General features: G+C 55.1%; 6 protein-coding genes across 6 annotated transcripts; 4 read left to right on the top strand and 2 right to left on the bottom strand.

Annotated features, from left to right (window-relative positions):
- The first annotated feature begins 172 nt into the window (after positions 1-172).
- BU26DRAFT_523649 (uncharacterized protein) lies at positions 173-1,863 on the top strand. The gene has a single exon (XM_033830091.1). The coding sequence runs from the start codon at positions 352-354 to the stop codon at positions 1,771-1,773; it is 1,422 nt and encodes a 473-aa protein (XP_033678313.1). The 5' UTR covers positions 173-351; the 3' UTR covers positions 1,774-1,863.
- Positions 1,864-2,098: 235 nt separating this feature from the next.
- Positions 2,099-6,362, bottom strand: BU26DRAFT_115683 (uncharacterized protein). Its single transcript, XM_033819444.1, has 6 exons — position 6,362; positions 6,126-6,192; positions 5,943-6,021; positions 4,864-5,864; positions 4,710-4,817; positions 2,099-4,657 (listed from the first exon to the last, which is right to left on the bottom strand). Exons 3-6 carry the CDS (start codon positions 6,007-6,009, stop codon positions 2,447-2,449), a joined length of 3,387 nt encoding a protein of 1,128 aa, XP_033678312.1. The 5' UTR covers positions 6,010-6,021; positions 6,126-6,192; position 6,362; the 3' UTR covers positions 2,099-2,446.
- Positions 6,363-8,321: 1,959 nt separating this feature from the next.
- BU26DRAFT_437362 (uncharacterized protein) lies at positions 8,322-10,056 on the bottom strand (the record flags this gene model as incomplete). The annotated part of the gene is made up of 5 exons (XM_033824231.1): positions 8,322-8,645; positions 8,808-9,036; positions 9,080-9,240; positions 9,402-9,731; positions 9,895-10,056. 5 exons carry the CDS (start codon positions 10,054-10,056, stop codon positions 8,322-8,324), a joined length of 1,206 nt encoding a protein of 401 aa, XP_033678311.1.
- A 2,091-nt stretch (positions 10,057-12,147) lies between these two features.
- Positions 12,148-14,102, top strand: BU26DRAFT_465866 (UV excision repair protein Rad23). Its single transcript, XM_033825208.1, has 6 exons — positions 12,148-12,342; positions 12,394-12,441; positions 12,505-12,577; positions 12,648-12,727; positions 12,779-13,105; positions 13,158-14,102. Exons 1-6 carry the CDS (start codon positions 12,325-12,327, stop codon positions 13,773-13,775), a joined length of 1,164 nt encoding a protein of 387 aa, XP_033678310.1. The 5' UTR covers positions 12,148-12,324; the 3' UTR covers positions 13,776-14,102.
- Positions 14,103-14,272: 170 nt separating this feature from the next.
- On the top strand, positions 14,273-17,291 carry BU26DRAFT_523645 (glycoside hydrolase family 95 protein). The gene is made up of 5 exons (XM_033830090.1): positions 14,273-14,302; positions 14,351-14,742; positions 14,790-14,872; positions 14,927-15,011; positions 15,056-17,291. The coding sequence occupies exons 2-5, from the start codon at positions 14,592-14,594 to the stop codon at positions 17,140-17,142; spliced, it is 2,406 nt and encodes an 801-aa protein (XP_033678309.1). The 5' UTR covers positions 14,273-14,302; positions 14,351-14,591; the 3' UTR covers positions 17,143-17,291.
- Positions 17,292-17,527: 236 nt separating this feature from the next.
- On the top strand, positions 17,528-18,670 carry BU26DRAFT_509836 (uncharacterized protein; the record flags this gene model as incomplete). The annotated part of the gene is made up of 1 exon (XM_033827175.1): positions 17,528-18,670. One exon carries the CDS (start codon positions 17,528-17,530, stop codon positions 18,668-18,670), a length of 1,143 nt encoding a protein of 380 aa, XP_033678308.1.
- Between the last annotated feature and the right edge of the window lie 11 nt (positions 18,671-18,681).

Raw genomic sequence — 18,681 nt, 5'->3', positions numbered from 1 at the left:
CCTGCACACATGCATGTGATTGATTCCAGAGTCAAATGTGGCAGTGGTGACGCATAGGGGCATCGGCTTTCATCCCACGATCTGATCGGATAGGGCTGAAGGCGGTGAGAATGATCGCCGCTTGGCTTGGCGCCCGCCTGCCACTTCCTTGGATTCACTTTTGGGCCCGCTACAACAACTTTTCTCAACCGCGAGCGAACAACCCATAGCACACCGACGACAACCACAGAAACCTTTCCCTCTATGTATATAATCGCCTAGAGCGTTTGGTTATTCACAGGCTCTCGCAGGCGGCAAAATCCTCGGCCGTTCGCCTGCCCCTCCTACTACAAACCTACCAACCCGCCCAGCATGTCGTCCTCTGAGAACTCCACCGCACTCACCAAACGCGCCGCCTCCAGCGCTCTCATGCCTCCTCCGCCCGCACCAAAGCGGATAAAGCGCCCCAACATCGTGCTGGACGAGGACACCTACACCTCCGCTGTCTCCTACATTATCCGCCGCGACTTCTTCCCCGGGCTCGCAGAAACGGATGCGCAGCGCGAATACCTGAACGCACTAGAAAGCAAGGATAACAAGTGGATACGCGAAGCGGGGAAGAAGTTGACGGACGTCATGACACCGGTGCCCGGTAGACAACCTAGCAAGGCAAGAGGGACCAGGTTTGAGAGTGGAAACGGAGGGAAGACACCGAGCGTTTGGGGCGCGGATACGCCTCGTACAGAGGTTGGGAAGGAGGAGGAAGAGGATGATGAGAGACTAGGAAAGCTGGACGAGGTGGATTTGAACATGAGTCTGGGTGCTTTTCAAGCGAAATACATGTCTGAAGACCAGGAGAGTTTCAGCCAGATCATCGATCGGCAGAACAAAGTCAAGTTTGAGAAGAACGTGTGGTTGAGGGAAGGAAATATGCATCCTTCGAAACAGCGCATAGCGCAGCAGAAAGTTATCGAATCACGGAAGCCCGAATCGACGGAGATTATACTACGGCCAAGCCAGAATCTAGACGATAGACCCGCTGCGCCGAACGGACATAAGCACACTGCATTCAACAGCTTCATGTTTGGCCCCGAAAGTGTAGAGCAGTGGGCACCTACAAGAGCCCAGGCCGCCGAATCCGCATCCCTCGCTCCGCCGAAAAAAGTCTTACACAATAACACGCGACTCCCGGTCGCGGAAACTGAACCCAAACGTCCGCCCTCACCCACTCTCTCCGCAGTCCGCGACGCCATCGCCGGCCGCCCCCGCCTCAACCCCAGCGAAGGCGGCTTCACCGGCTCCGAAACGCCCCGCGTAAACGGGTACGCCTTCGTCGATGCGCTACCTCCCGAGCCCGAAGACGACGAAGACTCCGCACCCACAGATCTACTTGAGAGATTCGGCGCCAAGGGGAGTACGGCGACGCCGTTTACCATCACCGAGTCGAACCGCCGCGAGAAACTGCATTATAAGATGGTGGAGCGGATATCCTCGTCGAAGCGCACAGCCACCACCTCTGCGGGCGCTGAAAGTGGGTTAGGGAAAGGTCTGGGCATATTTACATCGGAAACACCGCGGTTCTTGTCTGCGCCTACGCCGGCAGCTGGCTTGAAAGCTGGCATGGCGCCAGGGGGGAAGAAGGCCGTGGGGAATTTGACGCCCGCGGCGCAGAGACTGTTTGAGAAGGTGGGTGGAGGGACGCCCCGAGGGGATGTGAAAGGCGGGTTCAGCACGAAGGGTAGTGGGCTAGGGAGGGAGTGGACGCCTACGGCGCGGGTTAAGCGAAAGGCTTGAAGAAGGGGGATGAAGAGTGAGGAGTGGTGGCTGATGCGCTGGCCTGCCGAAGTGCTCGAGCAGGTTCATCATAGACGCCTTTGAGATACCCAAATAGGAATTCTATCCTTTCAGCTTGTAATCGTTTCGCTTTGGAAAGGGAGGCTTAAAGCCCTTCGGCGGATGAAGACGACCGTCTGAGACGTACTAAAGTACTGACTCCCTTTGACCACCTAATGTGCCCTTCAAGGAGCCCAGGGGACGTTGTCCATAGAGTTACCAACATGAATGTACCTCGCAGTTTCACAGGTCACTTATCTCGTTCACTTCAGCGACGGGAAAAAGTGTTCGCAGTATACAAATCACGCATTGACTAGACTACAGAGAAAAGCACTGATCGCCGGCCCATCTGCACCAATGCAAACCATCCTCCCCATTGGTATCGAACGGAAAACTCCACGAAGGGCCCTGAGGATGACTTATGAAGAAAGCCGGCTATGCAAAACGCCTATGCTAGAGAATCGGCATGCACCATGATGCTCCTTTTGAACCATCTCGCCCGTCCGCCGTCCGTGATCCGAAATGTACAGCAAGCAAAGGGAAAAAAGCAAACAGGGAAAAGGAGGAAAAGAGGCTAGAGTACAAAGACACGCAGAGGAAAGCTTTCCGAAGAAAGAAACCAGGGGTAAGTATTTCAACCACCCCGACGTCGACCACCCGAGTCCGGACCCTGATAGGAGCGGAACTGCGTACCTGGAGCATGGTACGACCTGTACTGGCGGCGCTGACGGGACTGAGAATCAGACGACCGTTCAGCGGGAGAATCTCGCGGAGCGCTCGGCGGAGGTTGCTCATAAGATTGGTTGCGCTGCGGCATCGGGTTCTGCTGAGGCGGAGAGTAGGCCGGCGGTGGAGGCCCCTGACCCATATACGTCATTGGAGGCGGCTGTGAATGGGGCAGAGGTGCCATGTTTGCTGGCAAAATGGGCTGGCCACCATACTGATGGATTTTTAGAGGCGGATACTGCATATTTGGTGGCGGCGGTGGCGGCGCTTGAAAGCTACCTGGAGGCGGCACGTAGCCCCCTTGGTAGGAAGGGGGTCCGCTGTATGCCTGTCCGTAATGCGGTGGCGGGGGAGGGCCGCCATGAGGAGATGGGTGGGAGGCTGGTGGGTAGCTTGCTGGAGGGTACGCGGATCTTGGTGGAGGCGCAGGATCGTAGTGAGCGAAGCGAAAGTTAATGGGACCGCTAGGCGGCGGACCGGGCGGCTTCGGTGGCAAAGACTGACTGAATGGAGGTAGCTGCGGACCGCTGGGTGGGGGATATGGGCTCTGATGCGTAGGCGGCGTCGGGGCCGGCTTGGTTGGATCGGTCTGGTAAGGCTGTGGACTGCCCGCATAGTGCGAAGGGGCTGGAGGCTGCGATACTTGTGATCCGCTTAAGCGCCTATCGCGCTCCCAATATGGAGCTCCTTGGTCTTGCGAGCCATGGCGCGGAGGATGGGCATAGGCTGGTACCATGCTAGGTGACTGGTGATACGAGATCGGCGCCATCGAAGGTGAAGCGACGTAGCCTCCGGTAGAGGGATTCTGGGCGTCTTTTCCAGCGCTCTCTTGTTTCTCGCGTGTGCCTGAAGGACTGAATGGCCGAGAAAGAAGCGGTGCTCCCATCTGACCTTGCTGTCGCTCGTTGGCAACAGGGGCGGCAGCGTTACGAATATTGGCGGGATTATCGGGTCGCTCTGCCCTGTTGTCCACCATTTCGCGCATCTTGTCTAGGGAATTCTCTCGCTCGGTAGCGGCCTTATGGATATTCTCGGGGTTGTCCGGTCGCTCGCTGGGAAGTGGTTTGCCCATGGCTCGTGCTTTATTATCTAGCATCTCGCGAATTCTCTTAAATGGGTCTCTCCTTCGCAAAGACTCCTCATATTGGTGGCTTTGCGCACTTGGAGCCCTCCCAAGCCAGAATCTGTTGGCTGAAGGCGAAGAAGGCGGGACCCCACTAAGTGGAGGAAGGGAGCCTTCTTTAGCACTAGAACCGCTTTGGTCTGCAGCGGGTTCTTGCCGACTAATAATAGCATCCAGTCCAGGGAGCCCACCGCGAGAGGGAGTCTGGGCGTGACTGGTATTTTCTCGGCGAGAGGGCGTGGTACCTGGCGGCTGTTCGTGAGCTGGTGGGTGAGACTCCCGCGACCTGGGAACAGGAACATCCGAGTCGTTAAGCAGATCCATGATACGATGGGTCGATACTCTCGCGGGCGTTTCGCTCTTTGGCGCCTCCACCTCATTCGCCGGTTGCAGACCATTCGCATCTGGGCGGGGTGTGATCTGTATGGAGACAGTTTGCCCTTGTGGAGCTTTGACTGGAGTGTTCTGTGCTGTCTCTAATGACATCGTAGTCGACGCGATCGAGAAAGGTGGGGCGGGTGATGTCTGTCTATCTAGTCCATCCTGCGGAACTGGCGAAGAAACTTGAGCAAGCGGCATGGCCTGTGGTGGCGGATAGTTCTTCTCTTCAAGGGGCTCTCCTCGGGGCCTCTCCGCTGATAAGGAGGCGAGCACGAATAAGGCGTCTGCCTGCTCATTCGGAATGGCAGTCACGATTTCAGCCTTGGTGGCGGCGTCGGCAAGGTTCATGATATTGCGGTGGGCAATTGCCTCGGCGCGATCCGGCCCCACGAAGTTTGCGAAACCGCCAGGAATGTCCTCGATAGAGTCGTCGGCCTCTTCGTTTTGAGCAACAAAGGCCTTTCGCTGTTCGTCGAATTGCTTCCGCACAATCTCTTCATCGACTAAGCGCTCCGTCTCCACATAGGCGCGACTGCGAGAAGCGAACTTTGAGACGAGGCGATCATCCTGACCGTGAGCGGGGAAGTCTATGCGCGTGGCCGGAATGATATTCTCCTGATGGGAACGTTAGGTAAGTCGGGAGACGGTCACGACATGAGAAACTTACTTCATCTTCGGTAGCAGCTCCGTCCTCACCCTTCGCCTCTCGTTCGATTTGCTTCAGACGATAAAAACATTGTAGAAGCAAATCGTCCTGAAGATCTCTGAAGCGTTGCTACTTCGGTTAGCACTAATCGCTGTGGCAGTGGTAACGCACTTACAAGGTACTTCTGCCGCTCGATATGCTCTGTAGCGACACGGACGCGCTCTAGCTGCTCCAGCTTCTCACTCCGCTGGGCTTTGACTTGGGAAAGGCGGCGCTCTTTGTGCTCGTCGAGAGCTGCCATGAGCGGTTCATACTCCGGGCATTTCTTGTAGTAATCAGGGTCGTTCTCGAGACTGTTGGTCGTTCGGTTGGACAATTCTTCTAAAAGACTCTTCTGGACCTTGGCAAGGCTGCGATAGCTCATCTTCAAATTAAGCTGTCGGCGCAGATCGGTCTCGACGTTGATGTCCGGATGGGGTGCGCGGCGACGACCAGGCAATCGCCTTCCAGTTTTAGCAGGCGCATCGCCATTGGTCGGCAGAACATGATGGAGGTTCTGACTGCCTTCGACTGCAGCGATCCGCTCAGGCGAGTTAGGCGTAGTGGAGCCATCTGTCAACTCGGGTGGCTGGTCAGCAGCCTCTTCTGCGGCTTGTGTTGTCTTGCGCTTCTTCCTGCGCGGCTGCTGCTCGGAAATGTCGCCCTGGGTACGGGTGAGAACACCATTGGTGCGTGCGCTAACTGCTTTGCTGGACTGTATCGATTCATCTGACGCTCGCCTCTTTTTGCTGGACGACTTGGAGTCGTCAGATGAGGTACGCGACGCCGGCTTTGGTTGCGAATCCGGGGTTTGGGCGCCATTTACAGCGATGTGATCGGCCAGAGAATCTGTAGATGCACGGCGCGAACCAGTGTCGGTCGAAAGTCGGGCGCGCTTCGCCGGTCGCTCATCCTCGATCTCGGAACGGGCATCCTCGTATTGCGCGAAGTCATTCAGTGAGCTGCGGCGACTGCTTGAGTCTGAAAGTGATGGCGCCGCCGGACTGTTGTGATTTGAGGCCGTCTTTGCAGCACGGCGAGTTGTCATGTGGAGCGGTTCAGAGGGAGCAAGGCGCGACGTCTTCGCTCCTTGAAGACTATTCCTTCGCTTAACGATGGAGCTAGCCCGTATTGCGGCTGTGCCAAGTAAATAACCTGTTAGCATGACCCTGGAGGCAAGGTGCAGAGAGCGTAGAGGAGATGAAGTGGACATACCGGGCGACGCCTTCGGAGGCGTGGTTGCCGGCGCCTTTGTCGCTTTATTCTTGCGCTTGGGCGGCATTATGGTGAGACCCTGAACGTGGAAACAAGCAGTCCGTTAGCCCGTGACCAGATCTCATAGAACGCAGCAAAACTTGCAAGATTGGAATGCAGAAGTGAGCAGCGGGATGCACTTACACGCTCGAACTGCCAATCTAGGCCGCGCGAGAACGCTTCACCGCGGATCGTGGGTGAATTGCAAGTCCTGTAAGACAGCACTGTCAGCGTTTGAAACGGAGTGAATGATACGTCTTGAGCTATTCAAGCTCGAGAGTGTGAGCCAATTTGACGTCCGCCACCGAGTAGCATGGAAGCAGAGACGCGAATAAGGTGGAGCAGAGGAAGGTGGGTGGTGAGTGTGAAGGTTTACTTACTGTGACCCGGTCCGCTGGCCTCCGTGGCACAATGACTGAGGCGGCAATGCGATGCAGAAGGAATAGTCACAAGACTAAAGACTCATACTCCGGCGAGTGGCGATCTAGCACAGAGGCTTTTCGCAATCGTCCTGGAGGGGGGTGTGCTGGATGGTCGGCAGCTTTGGAAGCAGAAGGAAGCGGCGACCCTGCAAAAATGGTCCGCGCGGCGCGGATGAGGATACGCAGAAGAGATGGCCGCAGCACGCAGCCGGAGTCTGCTTGCGCAAGTAACAGGAAAGAAGGAGGTCGCTGCGGAAGAGGCAAGCTCTTGAATTGTCGCAAGTGTGTGTGTGCGAGGTCGTGAAGTTGTTCCGCGATGGTGAGAAGGGTTTCTGGGGAGCACGGCTGGCGCCTTACCTAATTCGGGAGCATGACAGGGATCACAGCCTTCCTGTGCAGGCGCTTACCCGAGTGTCTGCACATGCCCGTTGGCTCGACAGCAGACAATAAGAGGGGCTCCGTCTTCAATGCTATTGTGCAGGGTGTCCTCGAGCATGCGATTCTTGCCTTTCGACTGTGAATGCGCTGCGACTTCAGGTGGGCCCCCCCAAACAGCTGGGCCCGCCTCGCCATGCAGGCGGCGTCCCAAGAGGGCAAGCGAATTTGATGCACAGCGCTCACCTCATCCGCAGCTCATAACGCCGATTATCGAGTCCATCCGCCTCAAGCATTTTCAGCGACATCTCTTCATTCTTCATCTGTTCCGCTGGCTTGCTCTACACAGTAGATGTATGCTTTCCCGTTGCTTCATGCTGAGTTTCAGAAACGAACGTCATTAGCCGCAGCGCTAGATCGATCGGCGCTGTGAAAGGACTTCGTGGCTACTTTCACTTGTGGAGGTGGAAAACAATGACGACGCTACTTGGTTCTGTTCACGGCTGCAGGTTGGCTCTGATGATTTTGGGAAGCTTGATTTGATCCTGCCCAGCTGTTTGCCACCCGGAAATGGAAAGTCCAGCCTTGCGCATACGAAAGGGTTTCAGCAGCCTCCAAAAATCCGTACGGGCGGTTTGCTCCGACCCTGCGCACCGGCGCAGACAGTGGAGGCGCTCCAGGTGACGTTTTTGATCAATTTTCTACCGTCCTCGGGGCCAGCGCAAGATGCAGCATTGCCAGCTCCACGTCAGGCTTTTCTAAATGCTCCTATTGGCCAGCTACTCATGCACGTCAACAGCAGAACTTCCCCTGGTGCCAAGCCTCGCCGAACAACACGCGCCCAAATGGGATATTCAGTACAATTGCAGATATTCCGTGCACCCGGATAGAGGATATGGGGTAGCATGCCAAGGTGTCATCAGGCATCTAAATAGACTGGTATGATCCCTTACATCAGCACGCTACCGAGAGGTCCACGCCCGATATATTTGCAGCACAAGCACAAGCACAGAACAGCATAGTACAACACCAACAACAAACAGCAACTGAACATTCACTCAGTAAATTGCTACCTGCGAAGAACCCACAGAAGTGAGTTTAGTGATTGTATACCCGGTATACCTTCAATATCCAAAACAACCAAACCGAATCTGCCTCAGCCACCACAAGTGGCGTCGAGCACATCAAGAACTACTACGGCTAAGGGTTGTTGAAATTTTTCGCTGCTCCACACACCCAAAGCCGAAGCCTGTACATTCAATCTCCAGGACGCCGAACCAAACGCTCAAACGCTCTAAGCGCTCGCCAAGGAGCGCCTGAGATGGGAAGAACAGAAGGAAAATATGCCCAGGAGTCAGACGTCGAGGGACTCGCTCGTTAAAATAAAGGAATGAGTCATTCCGCGTGAAAGACTGAAACATTACGCACATTATCACATTACGTCCGTAATCATGCGTGTTGGTGTCCAAGCTACAGCGGGGTTGGGATACAGCAGCCTGAAGAGATTCAGGGCTCCATCCTTTGTTGCGCGTGGCCAGTGAAATCATCGGCCCGTTTCCACCGGCAGGCTGACTTTTCGCCGGCTGTGCGTCCCGCTCATACTGCTTCTCGGTGAAGGATTGAGGACGAAATCTGGGATTGGCGGAGTCATCTCTCGGCTGGGCGGTGACGGGCTTCTTGAATTCCGCTGGGGCGTCATGGCGCGCTCTTGAAAACTTTGGGAATGCACCAGAGGGCTTGGACTACCAGCGCGGCTATTTGACCGCATCCGACTATAGGGACGCGGTGGGCACGCGATCATCTGATTGGCCAGCGGACTGGCGACAATACTTGTGCCGGGTGTTGCTGCTGGAGGCGGAGTGGGGCTCTATGAATGGCGCAGCAATGTTAGCCTATATCATCAAGCTAGAGCGGGGGGAATTTAAAGCACATCATATCTTAGCATACGCTTAGTCTGATGAAGGCTTTCAGGGGTAGTTTTCAAAAGCCCAGCTAACATACGCTAGTCTGGGTGCTGCGACACACGTACCTCGGATCGGAATAGGGGATGTATATGCGCTTCGCTGATGGCAGGACTTGGTGGCCGTGAGATATCAGGCATCAGCTTAGGGGGAGGAGGCAACTCGTCATGCCCGTCGTCGGATGCCGGAAAGGGACCATCTAGTGCGCGAGCCGGAGATGCAGGGCGACTTCCAGGAATTGGCTCGAGAGCAGTTCCGCGAGATGGTGCTGATGCTAGTTGTATAGCTGCATCTTTGCTTTGAGGGTCGACCTGCAGTCGAGGGTGGACACGTCAGCGACTTGGAAAGGCTGATATGCGAACGGCGACCTACCTCCCAGGAGTCAAAGCCGTCAGACTGTGATACGTTAGCGATCGAGTGACCGTCTGAGTAGATGCTCCGTGCGTCACGTGTGAAAGACGGTTGTTTGATGAGCTTTGTCCGAGACGTGACAGGTCGTACCTACGAACATAGTATTAATCATTAGCAAATGTCTTGGGTCAATCAAATCAATACCCAGCATGTCTAGCGTCTTCACTTTGCTGAGGGCCTTCGGGTGGGGATTCCCACCGCCGATAGGATATGATCGAGACATGGTGGAATGTGTAGTAGGACCTACGTACCGCATGGTGAAGCGACTCCCGCCAAGACTTCAGCGACTGAGACGAACGGGTGGAGAATGTCGGAGAAGGAAGCGCAGCGAGCGGTGAGGATGGTTGAGTTGGCTCCAGAATGTACAAATTAGCCGTTTGGTCTGAGTGTCGTACTTCTGACATGACTGAGTCCCGAGGTCCAGAGAGGGATATCGGCTGGATTTGTGGTTTAGGTTTGCTCCATAGCAGAGAAGAATATAACGCGCACTGCGTCAAACAGGCCAATATCCACACGCCAATCTGACCGTTAAGATAGTCGTTCCAGTCGGTAACTGTTCCTCTTGAGTGTGCTGAGGTGACCTGTGAACGCGGCGGTACTAATTAGCATATGTCCTAAATCAAATGAAAAGAGACCAACGCTCAACACTAAGCATGTCGATGCTGGGTATACGCTGAAGACGTTTAGGAGTAGCCTTCCCGAGATGAAATCGCCATCCACTGATATACCATCCAACTTACGTACCTCTTTCAATCGGGATTTGATAGTAACAATAGACGCCAAGGACACAATCAGGGCTGTGCCTGAAAGAACAACGCAGGAGATCGCAAGAATGCGTCTCGATGGCGTTGAGTTCTTGATGAGTCCTTCTCTTTTCCATGCATATTGGGTCGAAAACACCGCCATAGAAGCAAGGGCCACAACGTCCAGCGCACTTGCGGCAGCTGCCAAACTGACGAAAGAAACCTTAGCGGCTGATAGAGAAGCCGCACCGAGAATGTCCAACACAGTGTCGGCGGCAGTGGTAGACCTGCGAAGGAGTAGCGCATATTAGTACATGTCTAGTGTTAAGGAGAGAGAGGGCAACAAGCTAATATATCCTAGCAGTCACTATCTGCTGAAGGCCTTCATGAGTGGCTCTGCAGACTGGAAGCTTAGACATGCTGCTGTGTCGTGGTATACGTACCAGGCTACTGCCCCTAGAAGAGAAAGGTAGAATCTGCGAGATCGGAACATGGTGTTGCCTGCAAGGCCTTGGCCACAGTGACCTTGGAAAGGCCACCTTGAAGGCCTTCAACGCCCCGAGTACAGTGGGGCTGGATGGGCGCAGTTAGGTATGAGCAGGGGTCCAAGCTGACGGATTGTGACGTGGGAGTACAAAGCGTGTAGGGCGACGCCCGGGGCCAATCGAAAAGGTCCAGACTCAGTAATGTTGCTACCCAGATGACGACGAAGGGAATTGCCCCTTGAGGTTGCGGCGTTGCCAGGACGTGAACTTTCAGGCCATAACAGTGGATCGATTCGAGATTGAGGGAGAGGCGTGACGAAGAAACGCGAAAATTATGCGGTTGAAAGCGCCAGTGTTGAGACCCGCGCCGCCCAGTCGACGATGAGCACGAGACCGAACGCGTGAGAGGAACGGGATGAATTGATAGTGCCGGCAGGATATGTGAAGGTACTATAGTCGAACGCGACGCGGCGGCCAGATTCGGAAAGCTCACGTTTTCCAAAGTGTGGCGAGTATAGTAGTCCAGGGCCGGCTGATATCCTCTAATTAACCAGAGCCCAGGTCATCGGTTTCGTGGAGAAGTAACAGACACAACGAGGCTAGAAGCGAAGGTTTGTTGGAGAAAAAAGCGAGTGAATTGGCGAACGAAGGACAGAAGCAGAACGGCGCAAAGCATGTGGGGTCCCACGAGTGTTAATAAATTTAGAAGACAAGAGAAGGCTGAGCTAGAGCATGTTTTGTGGGTTACGCCTGGACGCGTGGTGGAGCGCGCCAGGGTATGGGTAGCTAACGAAGATCCTTGATCGCGTCACTACTGCTTGCAGGCATTCTCGCGGAAGTGAGATTCGAAAATCGGCCGGTTGCACGACCACAGCTTGGCCGACGTGCAGATGGTCGGTGGCACACGGAGGAACATTGGCAGCGCATCCTAGAGTAAGTGGCTCAAAGCGTGAGCATTTGCTGGAGCGTTGCGGCCGCCATGCGGGTCTGAGAATCGCAAAACGACGAAAACGGCGTGATGGAGAACGGTCAGAAACTCTCGGAGACGGGAGACGCGACCAATGAGCAGTGATGAGCCTCCGGCCGACGTGCGGAGATGTTGTTTGACTACACAAACCTAGGGACGCCTGTCATGCTTCCAGAGCGGAGCTGTCGCGAGGAGCCCTTCATTTCCCACGCGTTGTTTGGGGCGTTGTTTTTCCATAAACACCAACAAAACCTCGAGCTCTCACGGAGGCGACGGGAGGCGGCGCTGGCAGAGCGATACGGAGGTAGTACCGGTGTCGATAGATGTGTATCACCTGCAGTGCCGGCTGGCGCGACGTATACCACTGCAAGCAATAGGCGAGAGTCGTACACACGCTGCAGCCACTTGTCTGAGGTGCCATGCGCGTGAAGGCGAAACGATACCCCTCACTCTCTTGGACGACCGATTGGCGATTCGTGAAGCCGAAACATACAGGAAAGAAAACAAAGTTCCGGGCGCGGCTGCGGCTGATGGGACGACCTGCAGAGCGACAGCCAGCGAGATCCTTGGTGTTGAGGGGCCGGCGGTCGCAGCAGAGACACGCTAGCGGAAATTACGCACACGTGACTTTCATACCCCTGCCCAGGTGTTGAGGAAGGAGGCACCGCCACCTGCGCCCGCCGGTGAATACTTCTACCGCATCCCGGCCTTGGCGGTCCCGCAGTCGAGCAGGTGGGTGCCGTGGTTACGAAGGTGGTTCTGCCTGACGCTCTTCCATCGCCTTCGCTCGCTCGCCACGAGCAAACGCTCCAACATCTCCCTTCCAGACTCTGCCGCCTTCACCGCGCCTGGCTGAAGCCCCATCTGTTCATAAAGCGTGCCCGGCCCAGCGCCACTACAACGTCCCCGCCTCACCCTCTCACCACCATCACCGAACCCAACCTCGCTTTGTGCAGCTGTGTCTCAACAACTCGCCACAATGAAGATCACCTTCAAGGTGTGTCTGACCTGCTGCTTCGGAGACAGAATTAGCTGACGCCTGATACAGGACCTCAAGCAGAACAAGTTCGTCATAGATGCTGAGCCATCGGAAACGGTACGCGGACATTATACGCTGGCTTGCTATTGTAACAGACCGGAGGGCTGAAGTGTATTATAGATTGGCCAGCTCAAGGGCAAGATCCAGGCCGATAAAGGCTGGGAGGTTGCGCAGCAGAAGCTGATCTACTCCGGTAAGCTCTTCATCTCGGTTCCTCAAAGCTCTGAGACATGTGCGGCTGCAGGTCCTAACCGGCGAATTAGGCAAGATCCTCCAAGATGCAAACACGATCGAATCATACAACATCGAAGAGAAGGGCTTCATTGTCTGCATGGTGTCTAGGGTTCGTACTGCCGTGGACCACGTCGAAAGACGTCACTAACAGTCCCCACAGCCTAAGACGACCGCTGCTTCATCAAGTAAGGCAGCACCGTCAACACCTGCGCCCACGACCGCCCAGACGCCCTCCGCTCCTGCTCCCGCCGCTCCCGCTCCCTCATCGTCGACCGCCCAGAATGCTCCAGCTACTCCTTCGCCCGCTCCGGCTCAGCAATCGTCCGACTCAACCCGCTTCAATGATCCGTCGGCGTTGACCATGGGTAGCGAGCGTGAAGCCGCTATTGCCAATATGGAGAGCATGGGCTTCGCTAGGGCCGATATTGACCAGGCCATGCGTGCCGCATACTTCAATCCCGACCGTGCGGTCGAGTACCTCCTGACCGTGAGACATACCCTTCTACGTGCGTCATGGTTATATGCTGACGTGATATCAGGGTATTCCAGAGAGCGCTGCCCAAGAGCAGCAGCAAGCCTCACCTAGGCAATCGCGTGGGCCGACCTCTCCTCCACCCGCCACCGGTGGGAACACGGGTGCAGCCCCTACCACCTCTGGAGGTGACGAGCCCATCAATCTGTTCGAAGCAGCTGCCCAAGCCGGGCAAGGAAGCCGAGGCGGCGCTGGTGGTGCTCGCTCTGGCGGTACTGGTGCTGCGGCTGGAGCTGGCGCCGCTCTAGGCAGCAATAGTCTAGATTTCCTGCGTAACAACCCACAATTCCAACAACTGCGACAGGTTGTACAACAGCAGCCGCAGATGCTTGAGCCCATCTTGCAGCAAGTCGGAGCCGGAAATCCGCAGCTGGCCCAGATGATCGCCAATCACCCGGACCAGTTCCTGCAGCTGCTTGCGGAGGATGCTGACGAGGATGCGCCGCTGCCGCCGGGTGCCCAGGCTATCAGCGTCACCGAGGAGGAGCGCGAGGCTATCGAGCGTCTGTGCCGCCTCGGTTTCGAGCGCGATCTCGTTATCCAAGCCTATTTCGCGTGCGACAAGAACGAGGAGCTGGCCGCAAATTTTCTCTTCGACCAGCCGGAGGAACCCGATGAGCAGTGATCGAGAGTTGCAAAGGGAGCTGAAGCGATTCAGCCTGGGCCTTCGTCTCTCATCCATCCCAAACATATCCGAGTTCATCTCATGTCAGAATTTTGCCACCAAGAGGGGACCACGTCTCACGATCATTGCCTTCATACAAATCCACCCCTCAACTGCTTCCTTCCGTATGCGTGCTCAGTCGGGAGCCTCCCTTGCTCTCATTATCTGGTAATGGTTATGATACCCTCCGGTTCTGGAGGAGCTGGGGATTTGAGGACCAGAATGGAATGTAGATAGCTCGGTTTAACGACTGGGTCTGCTAGGCGAGAAAATATCAATTGAAATGGCATTCCATTGACGTGCTATCTTCAGTATCCCGATACTAGAACGATTGACTGAAGATCTCCGAACCCGTCAGTGCAACATGGCTGCGTGGTTTCTATTCATTTGCTTACTAAGCTAGAAACACACTAACCCGTCCGTTTGCATCGTTCATCTCCGGCCTCTTTCTGAGACCTACGGAGGGCATCTCCTCTTGCCGATTTCTTGTGCGGAAAAATATTCACTTACGCTCCAAGATGCTAACAACAGCGCAGAGGAAGATTGAAAGAGCGATGCGGCCCAACAATGAAATAAATCCGTCCGAACCGCACCCGCGTTGCTGCACCGTGGGAGTGGAGAACCGTAATTATACCTGCAGATGTTCCCCGTCTAGAATTTCTCCGATTTTACATCAGGCTTTTCTTTGTGATACGTTTCACTAGTACCTAGCCTGCTGTTCTTCAGACTGCAGATTTCTTCGTTCATCACTCCACGGCTGGTTGATACGGAGTTTTCATGATGTACCGTTTCATCAACTTGATCATTACTTTAGCTCCTTTAGCGACAGTTCTCTGTAATGCCAAAGTGCTTTGGTCATCGACGTCGGCAACCAATTACTCGAACATCATCCGAGAGGCATACTTGCTCGGCAATGGCAGGCTAGGGGGTAATGTCTCGGCAACTGAGGCTTCCGGCGCCGGCTAATGTGTGTAGCAATGCCGTTTGGCTCTCCTGGAAATGAGAAGATTGTCCTAAACGTCGATTCGCTCTGGGCGGGTGGGCCGTTTGGCGCCACCGTAAGACATCTGATCTGGCGCAAAAATCGGTATCCGGAAGCTAATGGCAAACAGAACTATACGGGCGGAAATCCAAGCGAAGAGAAGTACACCTATCTTTCAGGAATACGTGACTGGATTTTCCAAAATACTACCGGAAGTATGTATACTGTCAAAGTTCGAATTCTGTGCTAAGGAATACAGACGTGTCCCAGCTTCTAGGAAAGAGCGACGGCTATGGCTCGTATCAGGTCATGGGCAATCTATCAGTATTACACAATGCCACTATGATGCCCGGCACATACCGAAGACAACTAGATCTCGATACCGGAATACACACGACGGTTTTCTCCGATGTCGTTGGCAACGCGTTCACGGCATCCATACTCTGCAGTTATCCGGACCAGGTCTGCATCTACCAGCTGGACTCAAATGGCACACTACCGGAGCTTTCTATTAGACTAGAAAACCAACTTGTGAACAGCACGCTGGCAAATTCCACATGCGGCCATGGCTACACTGGGCTTACCGGAATCACGCAGGTGGGGCCGCCCGAGGGCATGAGGTATGAAGGCGTGGTAAGGATAGTCGGCGCAGGTAATATTTCTACCAGATGTGACGAAGAGCGAGGACTCATGGTAGTCCCTCGAACCTCTGGGCTACGATCTCTCAGCATAGTCGTTGGCGCAGGGACCAATTACGACCAGACCAAAGGCAATGCGGCATCCAACTTCTCGTTTCGCGGCGATGACCCAGCGGAGTATGTCCAAAGTGTTACATCTGAAGCTGCCTCTCATTCTTCGAGTCAGCTCAGGCAGCGGCATCTTAACGATTATCAACGCCTTTCAAGCGCGTTCACGCTAGACCTTCCGGACTCAGATAATTCATCCAATGTGGAAACGTCAGTCCTCTTTGGTCGGTATGATTCCAACAATGGGGATCCGTACGTAGAATCTCTGCTCCTCGACTACTCTCGCCATCTTCTCATCTCATCATCAAGGGACAACTCGCTTCCCGCGAACCTCCAAGGACGCTGGAGCCCAGACTTAGCGGCTGCGTGGTCAGCCGACTATCACGCCAATATCAACCTGCAAATGAATTACTGGGGTGCTGAGCAAACCGGCCTAGGAGAAATCCAGCACGGCTTATGGCGCTACATGCAAGACACATGGGTTCCGCGAGGCACGGAAACAGCGAAGCTACTATACGGAGCACCCGGCTGGGTCACCCATGATGAGATGAATGTTTTCGGACATACTGGAATGAAGGAGGATGCACAATGGGCCAACTATCCCGCGTCAGCTGCTTGGATGATGCAGCATGTTACCGATCATTTCTCCTATTCTCAGAATATGACTTGGTTGAAGGAAACGGGATATCCGCTCTTAAAAGGCGTAACGCAGTTCTGGCTCTCGCAGCTCCAAGAAGACCGGTATTGGAATGATGGGACACTCGTCGTAAATCCATGCAACAGCCCTGAACACGGTCCTACAACCTTTGGATGCACGCACTACCAGCAGCTTCTGCACCAACTCTTCGCCAACATGCTCGTTCTCGGCCCTCTCGCTTCTGAGCCCGACTCCGCCTTCATCACCAACATCAGCATCACCTTGTCTCGCCTCGACAAAGGCTTCCACCTCACGTCCTGGGACGGCGTCAAAGAGTGGAAGCTCCCCGACCCGGAAGATTCCCAAGTCTACGACTTCCAAAACGACACTCACCGCCACCTCTCGCACCTCTGGGGCTGGTATCCTGGCCTCAGTCTCTCCTCCCCATCCGCCTCTTTCCTCTCCGGCTACACGAACCGCACTATCCAAGATGCAGTCGCTACATCTCTCTACTCGCGCGGCATCGGCAATGGGCCAGACGCTAATAGCGGATGGGAGAAGGTATGGCGCTCAGCATGCTGGGCACGTCTCAATAACACCGAGCGCGCATATTTTGAGCTCAAGTACGCAATCGAGCAGAACTTTGTGGGGAATGGACTGAGTATGTATTCGGGGAAGAATCCACCGTTTCAGATTGATGCGAATTTTGGGTTCGCGGGCACGGTGCTTAGTATGCTGGTTGTGGATGTGGAGGAGGTCGGCATGGGTGGAGACGAGAGGACGGTGGTACTGGGGCCAGCGATTCCGAAGGAGTGGGGGAATGGGAGCGTGAAGGGGTTCAGGATTAGGGGTGGGGGAGCAGTGAGTTTCGGATGGGATGCGGACGGGAAGGTGAGCTGGGTTAAAGGGGATAATGAGGGAGTGAGGTTCGTGGATAAGGATGGGAAGGAGATCGTCGCCTAAAGGTAAGTGTACATGCTGTGTAGAGTTGGCAGGAAAATGGCTTCGGAGTCCTATTAACCTTGTGGCCCTCCAATTCTAGGAGATGCCACTTCGAGAGGTATGATCGTAATGCGATCGATACATACTGTCACTGCTGGATGTGTTTAGACGAAGAATTGCAGTTTTCGCATGTAGCAGCCCAACTTCTGCCACGATCCATGGTACGCCCTCCCAGGCATGTGGCATGCCCAACAGAAAGCGCCCGCGAGACTGCTGCACCTCGAGCAAAAATTGCTCCCTACTATATATTAACAGCTCCCTTCCACGATTTTACAACACGTTCACCGAAACACCTTTTGCGCAACACTGAAGCCGTATAAACCCCCCTAGAAACCACACCGTTGCAATGAAGTACAGAAGAATAGTGGCGCTGACCGCTTATGCCGCGTCTACAGCGATGAGTGCCATGGCCGGACACGGTCCCATTGATGTGGAGACAGTGTCGCCCGTCACAACGTCGACTTCGAGCTTCGGCGAGGACGCAAATGCGTTCGTTTCCGCGACGACTTTGGCTACGCGCATAATGACAGCTGATGACGCCTCTATGGGCACCTCGGAAGCGCAGCTCGTCACCCGGACCCGGCGGGACGTCGACAATTCGGCATCCACATCCACATCCACACCCGCCTTGTCCCTCACTAGCACTCAAACCGCCGCGCTAAACACTGCCACCACGACCAACACTAATACTACGCTATCGAGCAACACCCACAACGGAACACGCAAAACCTCCACCGCCCTATCAACAGTCCTAGACACCGTCCGCAGCATCCTCTCCCCCGACACCTACATAGCCACCACAGTCACAACCTGCCTCTACGACACCTCCTCCACCCTCTACTTCACCGCCATCTACCCCAACAACACCCTCGTCGGCAGCCCCCTCCACCCGGACATCCCTGGCCTCTACTACATCGAAACACCCTGGCACCTAACCTACAAATCCCACCTGCTACGCGCCATCCTCAACAATGCCACACATTCTCCGGACTGCCCCTCCGGGTACTGCAGCTCCGCCCCCATCCCGGGAAGCAACGGCATGCGTCTCAAGCGCACCGTCAACTGGGGCGGGCACTGCGGCTACGTTACGAAGTCCGAGGTCTGGAGACTGGGCGTGCATTTGGGCACCGTGGGGGACTTTTACTACGGCGCGAGGATGAATGGGGAGGTTCTTGCTTTCTTTGAAAGCCAGATGGAGAAGACGTATCCGAAGGTGGAGATTGGCTTGGTGCTGGCGTTCACGCTGGCGATTCCGGGGATTATTGTGATGGGGTTGGTGATCGCTTGGGGGTGGTGGTTTGCGAGGAAATGTGAGCGGTTTGTGAGGGCTAGGAGGCAGAGGGATGCAGCTAGGCAGAGAAGAGCGCGGCGGGAGAGGGATGAGGAAGCGCAGGTGGGGGCGTATGAGCTTGAGGATAGGGAGGGACAGATGGAGAGGGAGGAGTCCACTCCTCCTGCGTACCATGAAGCTGTCAAAGATGAGGTATGAACAGGGATCAC

This window comes from Trematosphaeria pertusa, assembly GCF_010094035.1.
Source record: "Trematosphaeria pertusa strain CBS 122368 unplaced genomic scaffold BU26scaffold_17, whole genome shotgun sequence".
Lineage (NCBI taxonomy): Eukaryota > Fungi > Ascomycota > Dothideomycetes > Pleosporales > Trematosphaeriaceae > Trematosphaeria > Trematosphaeria pertusa.
This window is presented reverse-complemented; position numbering and strand designations above follow the sequence as displayed.